This window comes from Triticum aestivum, chromosome 2B (assembly GCF_018294505.1).
Source record: "Triticum aestivum cultivar Chinese Spring chromosome 2B, IWGSC CS RefSeq v2.1, whole genome shotgun sequence".
Lineage (NCBI taxonomy): Eukaryota > Viridiplantae > Streptophyta > Magnoliopsida > Poales > Poaceae > Triticum > Triticum aestivum.
The window spans coordinates 583,110,791-583,122,536 of record NC_057798.1 but is presented as its reverse complement, the minus strand read 5'-3'; the positions used below and the strand labels follow the sequence as shown (position 1 = coordinate 583,122,536).

Here is an 11,746-nt window from a genome sequence, read left to right as displayed (position 1 = left end):
CATATAAATAGAACAACCATTATTCTCTGATTTAAATGAATAACCGTCTCGCATCAAACAAGATCCAGATATAATGTTCATGCTCAATGCTGGCACCAAATAACAATTATTCAGGTCTAAAACTAATCCCGAAGGTAGATGTAGAGGTAGCATGCCGATCGCGATCACATCGACTTTGGAACCGTTTCCCACGCGCATCGTCACCTCGTCCTTAGCCAGTGCTCGCTTATTCCGTAGTCCCTGTTTCGAGTTGCAAATATTAGCAACAGAACAAGTATCAAATACCCAGGTGCTACTACGAGCTCTAGTTAGGTACACATCAATAACATGTATATCACATATACCTTTGTTCACTTTGCCATCCTTCTTATCCGCCAAATACTTGGGGCAGTTTCGCTTCCAGTGACCAGTCTGCTTGCAGTAGAAGCACTCAGTTTCAGGCTTAGGTCCAGACTTGGGTTTCTTCTCTTGAGCAGCAACTTGCTTGTTGTTCTTCTTGAAGTTCCCCTTCTTCTTCCCTTTGCCCTTTTTCTTGAAACTAGTGGTCTTGTTGACCATCAACACTTGATGCTCCTTCTTGATTTCTACCTCCGCAGCTTTTAGCATTGCGAAGAGCTCGGGAATAGTCTTGTTCATCCCTTGCATATTATAGTTCATCACAAAGCTCTTGTAGCTTGGTGGCAGTGATTGGAGAATTCTGTTAATGACGCTATCATCCAGAAGATTAACTCCCAGTTGAATCAAGTGATTATTATACCCAGACATTTTGAGTATATGCTCACTAACAGAACTATTCTCATCCATCTTGCAGCTGTAGAACTTATTGGAGACTTCATATCTCTCAATCCGGGCATTTGCTTGAAATATTAACTTCAACTCCTGGAACATCTCATATGCTCCATGACGTTCAAAACGTCGTTGAAGACCCGATTCTAAGCCGTAAAGCATGGCACACTGAACTATAGAGTAGTCATCATCTTTGCTCTGCCAGACGTTCTTAATGTCGTCAGTTGCATCAGCAGCAGGCCTGGCACCCAGCGGTGCTTCTAGGACATAACTTTTCTGTGCAGCAACGAGGATAATCCTCAGGTTACGGACCCAGTCCGTGTAATTGCTACCATCATCTTTCAACTTTGCTTTCTCAAGGAACGCATTAAAATTCAACGGAACAACAGCACGAGCCATCTATCTATAAACAAACATAGACAAGCAAAATACTATCAGGTACTAAGTTCATGATAAATTTAGGTTCAATTAATCATATTACTTAAGAACTCCCACTTAGACAGACATCTCTCTAGTCATCTAAGTGATCACGTGATCCAAATCAACTAAACCATAACCGATCATCACGTGAGATGGAGTAGTTTTCAATGGTGAACATCACTATGTTGATCATATCTACTATATGATTCACGCTCGACCTTTCGGTCTCCGTGTTCCGAGGCCATATCTGCATATTCTAGGCTCGTCAAGTTTAACCTGAGTATTCCGCGTGTGCAAAACTGTCTTGCACCCGTTGTAGATGGACGTAGAGCTTATCACACCCGATCATCACGTGGTGTCTGGGCACGACGAACTTTGGCAACGGTGCATACTCAGGGAGAACACTTCTTGATAATTTTAGTGAGAGATCATCTTAAAATGCTACCGTCAATCAAAGCAAGATAAGATGCATAAAGGATAAACATCACATGCAATCAATATATAAGTGATATGATATGGCCATCATCATCTTGTGCTTGTGATCTCCATCTCCGAAGCACCGTCATGATCACCATCGTCACTGGCGCGACACCTTGATCTTCATCGTAGCATCGTTGTCGTCTCGCCAACTATTGCTTCTATGACTATCGCTACCGCTTAGTGATAAAGTAAAGCAATTACAGGGCGTTTGCATTTCATACAATAAAGCGACAACCATATGGCTCCTGCCAGTTGCTGATAACTTCGGTTACAAAACATGATCATCTCATACAATAAAATATAGCATCACGTCTTGACCATATCACATCACAACATGCCCTGCAAAAACAAGTTAGACGTCCTCTACTTTGTTGTTGCAAGTTTTACGTGGCTGCTACGGGCTTAGCAAGAACCGTTCTTACCTACGCATCAAAAACCACAACGATAGTTTGTCAAGTTGGTGATGTTTTAACCTTCGTAAGGACCGGGCGTAGCCACACTCGATTCAGCTAAAGTGAGAGAGACAGACACCCGCCGGTCACCTTTAAGCAACGAGTGCTCGCAGCGGTGAAACCAGTCTCGCATAAGCGTACGCGTAATGTCGGTCCGGGCCGCTTCATCTCACAATACCGCCGAACCAAAGTATGACATGCTGGTAAGCAGTATGACTTATATCGCCCACAACTCACTTGTGTTCTACTCGTGCATATGACATCTACGCATAAAACCTGGCTCTGATGCCACTGTTGGAGAACGCAGTAATTTCAAAAAAATTCCTACGCACACGCAAGATCATGGTGATGGCATAGCAACAAGAGGGGAGAGTGTTCGTCCACATACCCTCGTAGACCGTAAGCGGAAGCATTATGACAACGCGGTTGATGTAGTCGTACGTCTTCACGATCCGACCGATCCAAGCACCGAACGTACGACACCTCCGAGTCCAGCACACGTTCAGCTCGATGACGATCCTCGGGCTCCGATCCAGAAAAGCTTCGGGGAAAAGTTCCGTCAGCACGACAGCGTGGTGACGATGATGATGTTCTACCGGCGCAGGGCTTCGCCTAACCTCCGCGACAATATGACCGAGGTAGAATATGGTGGAGGGGGGCACCGCGCACGGCTAAGGAACGATCCGTAGATCAACTTGTGTGTCTTTGGGGTGCCCCCTGCCCCCGTATATAAAGGAGGGAGGGGGGAGGCCGGCCGGCCCTTGTTGGGCGCGCCAGGAGGAGGAGTCCTCCTCCTAGTAGGAGTAGGACTCCTCCTTTCCTACTCCTACTAGGAGGGGAAGGAAGGGGGAGAGGAGGGGAAGGAAAGAGGGGGGCGCCGTCCCCCCTCCTAGTCCAATTCGGACCAGAGGGAGAGGGGGCGCGCGGCCCTTCCTGGCCGCCCCTTTCTCTTCCCACCAAGGCCCATGTGGCCCATTAACTCTCCGGGGGGGTTCCGGTGACCCTCCGGCACTCCGGTTTTCTCCGAAATCACACGGAACACTTCCGGTGTCCGAATATAGTCGTCCAATATATCAATCTTTATGTCTCGACCATTTCGAGACTCCTCGTCATGTCCGTGATCACATCCGAGACTCTGAACAAACTTCGGTACATCAAAACTTGTAAACTCATAATAAAACTGACATCGTAACGTTAAGCATGCGGACCCTACGGGTTCGAGAACTATGTAGACATGACCTAGAACTATTCTCGGTCAATAACCAATAGCGGAACCTGGATGCCCATATTGGTTCCTACATATTCTACGAAGATCTTTATCGGTCAAACCGCATAACAACATACGTTGTTCCCTTTGTCATCGGTATGTTACTTGCCCGAGATTTGATCGTCGGTATCCAATACCTAGTTCAATCTCGTTACCGGCAAGTCTCTTTACTCGTTCTGTAACACATCATCTTATAACTAACTCATTAGTTACAATGCTTGCAAGGCTTAGGTGATGAGTATTACCGAGAGGGCCCAGAGATACCTCTCCGACAATCGGAGTGACAAAACCTAATCTCGAATTATGCCAACCCAACATGCACCTTCGGAAACACCTGTAGAGCACCTTTATAATCACCCAGTTACGTTGTGACGTTTGGTAGCACACAAAGTGTTCTTCCGGTAAACGTGAGTTGCACAATCTCATAGTTGCAGGAACTTTGTATAAGTCATGAAGAAAGCAATAGCAACATACTAAACGATCAAGTGCTAGGCTAACGGAATGGGTCATGTCAATCACATCATTCTCCTAATGATGTGATCCCATTAATCAAATGACAACACATGTCTATGGTTAGGAAACATAACCATCTTTGATTAATGAGCTAGTCAAGTACACGCATACTAGTGACTTTATGTTTGTCTATGTATTCACACATGTATCATGTTTCCGGTTAATACAACTAGCATGAATAATAAACATTTATCATGATATGAGGAAATAAATAATAACTTTATTATTGCCTCTAGGGCATATTTCCTTCAGTTATATGATCCAATTATGTTATTACTGTTGAGAGAACTTGCACTATTGAAAGTATGAACCCTAGGCCTTGTTTCGAAGCATTGCAATACCGTTTTCGCTCACTTTTATTACTTGTTACCTTGCTGGTTTTATAATTTCAGATTACAAAAACCTATATCTACCATCCATATTGCACTTGTATCACCACCTCTTCGCCGAACTAGTGCACCTATACAATTTACCATTGTATTGGGTGTGTTGGGGACACAAGAGACTCTTCGTTATTTGGTTGCAAGCTTGTTTGAGAGAGACCATCTTCATCCTACGCCTCCCATGGATTTACAAACCTTAGGTCATCCACTTAAGGGAAATTTGCTACTGTCCTACAAACCTCTGGCCTTGGATGCCCAACAACGTCTACAAGAAGAAGGTTGCTTAGTAGACATCAAGCTCTTTTCTGGCGCCGTTGCCGGTGAGATCAGTGCTTGAACGTATATCTTTAGATCTTCCAATCGAATCTTTTAGTTTATTGTTTTATCACTAGTTTGTTTTATAAAAGAAAACTTCAAAAAAATGGAATTGAGGGTGCCTCATATGCTTCACCTTTTTACTGTCTTTCATGAAAATAAGGATTCCAAAAATTGTGCCAAAGTGTTAGAAGAAGAATGCATTAAAATGTTTGGCACTAAATCTTTGAATGATGAGCAAGATTGCAATGTTGTTAGTATGAATTCTGTGAATATCCATGATGCTAATGATATGCAAAGCTACAAGCTTGGGGATGCTATGTTTGATGAATATAGTCCCCCAAGTTTTGATGAGCAAATTTATTATGATGAAAGCATGCCTCCTAGTTATTTTGCTTATATTGATTAAAGTGGGTTTGGAAGAGTGTCAACTTTAGGTAATGATCCCACTATTTTGGAGGGTGTTGAATGTTATTGTGATAATCATGAAAGTGGATCTGGAGAGGTCATAACTTTATTTAGTGATGAATCCACTATTTCAGAAGAGGTTCCAATTGATTATGAGAACAAAGTTGCTATTTATGATGATTATTGTGATGACATGTATGCTATGAAGAATAATGATAACCATGAAACTTGTCATCTTGATTTTAATTTTCAATTGGATTATGCCTCACATGATAGTTATTTTGTTGAGTTTGCTCCCACTACTATGAATGAGAATTTTTTTGCTTATGTGGAGAGTAGTAAAATTCTATGCTTATGTATCATGAAAAGAATGGTTTATGTGATAGTTATATTGTTGAATTCATTCATGATGCTACTGAAAATTATTATGAGGGAGGAATATATGCTTGTAGGAATTGCAATAATATCAAGTTTCCACTCTATGTGTTGAAAATCTTGAAGTTATGCTTGTTTTGCTTTCCTATGCTAGTTGATTCTTGTTCCCATAAATTGTTTACTCACAAAATCCCTATGCATAGGAAGTGGGTTAGACTTAAATGTGTTAGTCATATGCTTCATGATGCTCCCATTACATTTCAATTCTTATCTTTTATGTGAGCATCATTGAAATCATCATGCCTAGCTAGAAAGGCAATAAAGAAAAGCGCTTGTTGGGAGACAACCCAATATTTACCCCTACTATTTTTGTGTGTTCACATGATTAAGCTACTGTAGTAATCATGTTTTATAGCTTTTGTTTTAATAAAGTGCCAAGTAAGGCCTTTGGGATAGCATACGGTGATAGTTGTGTTGATCCTGCTAAAAATCAGAAACTTTTGCGCCCAGTACCAATGTTCTCCATGTCATGCTTCCGACTCCCTCGAGGGCTTTGTGAGAGTGTGACTTCTCCGATCAGGCAGTTCTAGTGGGGCAACCAACAAGGCAAACCTAAACCGTGTTGGGTAGCATGGGATATTATGACGAAGCCCAAACACTTCGGAGGGCTTGGCTTCCGCAACCTGGAACTCTTTAACCTAGCGTTGCTGGCAAGGCATTCATGGCAGATCCTTCAAAATCCATCATCCTTGAGCGTTAGTATTTAAAGTCCATTTACTTCCCGGAACAGACATTATTTGAAGACACTTTGGGCCCTCATCCTTCCCAGTTTTGAAGATCTATTCTTGATGGCAGAGAAATAATGGTACATGGTCTTATTAAGAGAATAGGCAATGGAGAAACAACTAATATTTGGTCCAAGAATTGGATTCTCGGGGAAAATATGAAGCGACCGCTGACATCTCTCATGCCTGCGCCTCCAAGTAAGGTCTCTGAGTTGATTAATAGCACAACCTCATCTTGGAACGAGCAACTAGTGCGATCAATTTTCATCTCTATTGACGCGGAAGCGGTCTTTGCTATTCCTCTCTTTACTTGGAAAGTGGAGGACTTTTGGGCGTGGAGTGAAGATAGAAGGGGAATCTTTACTGTTAGGTCAGCATATAAGATGGTCTAGCGAGTCAAACTTAGCAGGGAGACGTGGTTAGATGGAGAGCAGGGTTCGTCTCCCTTTGATTTGGACAACATGGGATGGACAAAATTATGGGGGATCAAGGTCCCATCAAAGCTGTAAAACTTTCTTTGGAGATTGGCACAACACTCTATACCTACAACGGCTCTTTTAAACCATCGCAATATCTCAAACACATGAGCTTGTCATCTTTCTGGGGCAGAGGATACATGGCGCCACGCCTTGCTGCACTATGTCGTCTTTAGGAGCACTTGGGCGCTGTCTTTGGAGTCGATCGTCGACAACCTGAGTAAGCATTCATATGATAATGCGAAAATGTGGTTGTTCTCCATGCATGAATCTTTATCACATGATGACTTCATTGCCTTAGATGTTACCCTTTGGGCGCTGTGGGGAGCACGCTGAAAGGCAATTCACGAGCAAATTTATCAAAGTCCTTTCTCCATTCATGGCTTTGTCCAGACCTATTTATCCGAACTGAAATTCACCGAGAAGAAGTTAGTACAGTAAGTTAACCCACCCGGGACTCGACAACTACCTTGGATCACACCACCTGCGGGTATGGCAAAACTAAACGTTGATGCAGCCGTAGGGAGAGGAGGAAGATATGGTGCAGTGGGGGCGATAGCTAGAGATGTCGAGGGCGTGTTCCTGGGGGCTTCAACATTTTTCTTTCCCATAAATGGAGACCCAACTGTCCTTGAGTGTTTGACAATAATAGAAGGCCTGGCCCTATCAGATGATCTATATGAGCGGAGGATCAAGGTGGCATTGGATTGCAAAGTGGTGATTGATGATATCTGTAGCAAGAATCTGACTTCTTATGGCGCAATCATTCATGAAGTAGTAGCTCATAAGAGTACTTTTATTTCATGTATTCTTAGTCTGAATCTAGGACCTCGAATGTCGAGGCTCACAAACTCGCAAAGCATGCTTTATCCCTACCGGTCGGCCGACATGTGTGGCTTGGGTAGCCGGATGGTCTAAAAAAAACTCATCAGAAAATAAACAAGTGCTGTTGCACCATTCTTATAGTAAAAGAAATCAGAAGTGTCTGTTCTCCATAACGCTGGTAATGGAGCCAATTTAGCTATATGTCAGTCAGCTGATTTCTAAAATTTGGGTCAGTCAATTTCTTGACCATTGATTTTTCCTGTGATATTAGTGCTGTGTTTTTTTGTGTCTTGTTTTTTAATGGGAATAATTGACTGACCTCTAATTTGGGTCAGCCAATTCCTTAATGGGCTTAGATTCATTATATGTGCGATCCAATCCTTCCCTCTCTACCTTTGTTATTTCTTTGTTTTTATGTTTTATGCATTTTTTTCATTTGTTTTTCCTTTTCTTTATTAGTCGGTTTTTAGTTTTTTTCCTTCTTTTGTGAGTATTTTTGGATGTTGAGTGAGTATGAATGTATTCACATAATACTATACAATATGTGCAAAATTCCACGATTATTAGATTATTCCTTGCTTGGAAGAAACAAGTACAATTTTCAGTGCAAAGTTGTGCGCAAATTCTCAAAAAAATTATTTCATTTTCTACTTCTTAAGAGGCAATACAAATGCAACTAATTCAATATTCCTCATAAAACTTCATTATTTTCATTTCTTTTAGTTATTATTTCACTTTTTACTTCTTTAATAGTAATACCAATGCCATTATTATATGCTTATTCACACATATTTAAAAGAAGCACAAATTTTTGTGCCTATTATGTGCAAATTTTGTCATTGTTTGTTTTATAAATTTTTTCTTAAATAGAAATATCAATGTCACTAATTAATTCTTCCTTTGAGAACTTCATTATTTTTATTTTCTTTTAGTCTTAACTTAATTTTGCTTTTCTTAAAGGGTCATGCCGAAGCCGCTAATTCATTTCTTTTAAAATTCACTATTTTGATTTAGTTTTAGTTTTATTTATTTCATCTTAAAGAGTAATACAAATGCCACTAATTCATTATTTCTTAGGAAATTTATTTTTTCTGCAAAAACTCACTATTATATGATTATTCCTGTATATTATAAAAGAGCGTAATTTTAGTGTAAACTATGTGCAATTTTCTACATTGTTTGTTTTAGATTATTGCCAGTACGAGTTGCTTTGGCATGACCGGGGCAACAGCATGGAGAATCGTCTTTGCATGCATCAGCTCGCGGCTGTGTAAAGGCAAAAGAATGACTGGCCGTAATATTATATTCAATCTATTGAAACCTAGTCGCTCCCTAATGGAGCACCTGAGTTGAAAACTGCAAGCTGTGAGTACTCACAACAACTTTGGGCACCAAGGATTTGGATACATTTTGTTTCGAAAGATTGTGATGCATGACTCACAACAACAATTTTTTTTTTTTGAAACGGAGGCAAAAGCTTTGCCTCATCCATTAAATAAGAGAGAATAGAGTTAGTTACAAACAACCCAAATATACGGCATGCGGATTACTCGCGCAATAACAAAGACCCTAGTTTTTTAGCACCGGCGATGATCCAAAGGTTAGCCTCGGTGGCGATGGAGGAAAGCAGCACTGTCGGAGGGGCACACTTATGCCTGAAAACTCGCGCGTTTCGTTCATTCCAAATTGTCCATGAAACAAGCATGGTGAGGGATGCCTTGGCTTGTCTGTGCGGATAGCCGTCGTCGCAAGTACTTGCCCACCAAGATTGGACCGAGTCGAATAGGGGCCAGGTGGAAATGACGAAGTCGGGGACGTGGTACTTGTCAATGACCAAGGACCAAAGCCTTCTAGAGAAGCGGCATTTGAAGAATAGGTGACTCCCACTCTCTTGTTCCCTCTTGCAAAGGGGGCAAAGATCACAGTTCGGCCACCCACGCTTTGCCAATCTATCCGCGGTCCAAATCCTGTCTTGGAGAGCCAACCAAGCAAAGAACTTGACTTTTGGGGGAGCCCAAACTTTCCAAACCATCTTGTCCATGGGGGAGAGAACCAATCCTAAAAATTGTGCCTTATATGCGAAGGCCGCCGAGTAATGCCCCGAGACCGAGTGCTTCCAAAGGATGTCATCCTCGGAGAGTTCGTCAAGATGGACCTCATGAAGGAGCATCCAAAGCGTGAAGAATTGTGTGACATGCTTAGCGGAGATAGAGGTGGGTGGATTGATCTTGAGGATCCATGCGTTGTGCTTGAGGGCCTTCCGCACCTTCCAATTCTTACGCATGGAAGCTTCATGGATGAGCGGGGCAATATCCTTAGGCTTGCGCCCAAGGAGCCAAGGGGAGTACAACGAGATTCTCCGTAACATGCAATGAGTTCCGGGTTATATTAACATCGCTCTCGCTCGGAGGCGTACAGGCAACGCGGCAATGGAGGCTTGGTGGCCGCAGTGCGGGGTTCATCTCGCGCTGCTTCTAACAGGGCTGATCCTCTATCGCGCTATCTCATCACGGCGTTATGGTCTCCGACCCCTCCCGCTCCCGCCGGGGCCGCGGGTGCTGCCGTTCGTCGGCAACATCTTCTACACGAGAGACATGACCCACCAAGGCCTGGCACGGCTGTCCGCGCGCTACGGCGGCCTCCTTCACCTCCGCGTTGGGCGCCTGAGCACCGTGGTCGTGTCGACGCCGGAGATGGCCCGTCTGGTGCTCCAGGTGAACGACCGCGCCTTCGCCAACCGCCCCGCCAGCGCGCCGATAGCCTACCTCACCTACGGCCGCGCGGACATGGTGTTCGCGCAGTACGGGCCGTTCTGGCGGGAGATGCGGAAGCTGTGCGTCCACAAGCTCTTCAGCCACCGTCGGGCCGCGTCATGGGCTGCCGTCCATGACGAGGTCGACGACCTGATCCGCGACGTTGCCAGGTACACTGGCTCGGTCGTCAATCTCGGCGAGCTCGTGTTCAACATGTCGATGAACATCACGCTCCGGGCAGCGCTGGGCATGCGGAACGAGGGTGAGGACGCCGCCGAGTTCGTGGCCATAGTGCAGGAATTCGCCGAGCTGTTCGTGGTGTCCAACTCCACCCTTGCGGACTACGTGCCATGGGTGGCGCGGCTGGATTTGCAGGGGATCAACAGGAGGATGGTGGCGGCACGGGGTGCGCTGGACCGGTTCATCGACCGTGCCATCGACGAGCACCTCGCACACCCGAAGCCGGTCGATGCCGCGGACGCCGACATGGTGGACGGCATGCTAGCTTTCCTCGTGGACATGCCCGGGTCTGCCGACAGGGTGAGCACCGACTCCAGTGCTCATGGGTCGACGCTTCGTCTCACCAGGGATAACATCAAGGCCACCATTATGGTAAAGTGAACGATGGCCGAAATTTAGCGTCCCCCACCACCACTCCGCAGATTAAATATTTTGATTACAATACGCGCAGGATGTGATGATCGGTGGGACAGGACCAGTAGCGATGATAATTGAGTGGTTAATGTCGGAGCTGCTGAGGGACCCGGAGGAAATGAAGCGGGTGCAGAACGAGCTGGCCGTGGTGGTTGGGCTGCACCGCCAGGTCGCGGCGGGCGACCTGGACGAGCTCCCTTACCTGAGGTGCGCGGTGAAGGAGACCCTCCGCGTGCACCCGCCCGGCCCGCTCCTCCAGCACGAGGCCGCCGAGGACTGCGACGTCGCCGGCTGCCGCATCCCCAAGAATACCCGCGTCCTGATCAACGTGTGGGCGATCGGGCGTGACGCCGAGGCCTGGAAGGATCCCGACGCCTTCAGGCCGTCCCGGTTTGGCCCGGGCGGGCACGAGGCAGACACGGACTACCGGGGTGGCCACTTCCACCTCCTGCCGTTCGGCTCGGGGCGGAGGTCATGCCCCGCCATGCAGCTGGGGATGCACGCGGTGGAAATGGCGCTGGCGCGGCTGCTGCATGGCTTCGAGTGGAGCCTGCCGAACGGGATGGCGCCGGAGGACCTTGACATGGAAGAGGCATACGGCGCCACCGCTCCACGGGCCGTGCGGTTGTGCGCAGTGCCGGTGCCCCGTCTTAGCTGCCCAGTGGTCTAGCAGAGCCGCGCGTGCACAGCTCGTATTGCCAGATCAGTGCAAGTAACGTGGTACTCGTCGAATAAATAAGGGACCGTCTATTCCTGGTTTGCCTCCTTTTTTTTTCGTTTCTGTTGATTTTGCTTGATTTCAAAAAACATGATTGAAACACAAACCAAGATGGACGAAAACAATGCATTCACCT

The 11,746-nt window shown here is 45.3% G+C and overlaps 1 protein-coding gene across 1 annotated transcript; it reads left to right on the top strand.

Annotated features, from left to right (window-relative positions):
* The first annotated feature begins 9,914 nt into the window (after positions 1–9,914).
* On the top strand, positions 9,915–11,223 carry LOC123041719 (cytochrome P450 84A1-like). Its single transcript, XM_044464291.1, has one exon. It carries the CDS (start codon positions 9,915–9,917, stop codon positions 10,857–10,859), a length of 945 nt encoding a protein of 314 aa, XP_044320226.1. The 3' UTR covers positions 10,860–11,223.
* The last annotated feature ends 523 nt before the right edge of the window (positions 11,224–11,746 follow it).

Excerpts from the sequence above, each read along its gene's own strand:
- LOC123041719 (XM_044464291.1), top strand. The coding sequence starts at position 9,915 with ATGGAGGCTTGGTGGCCGCAGTGCGGGGTTCATCTCGCGCTGCTTCTA.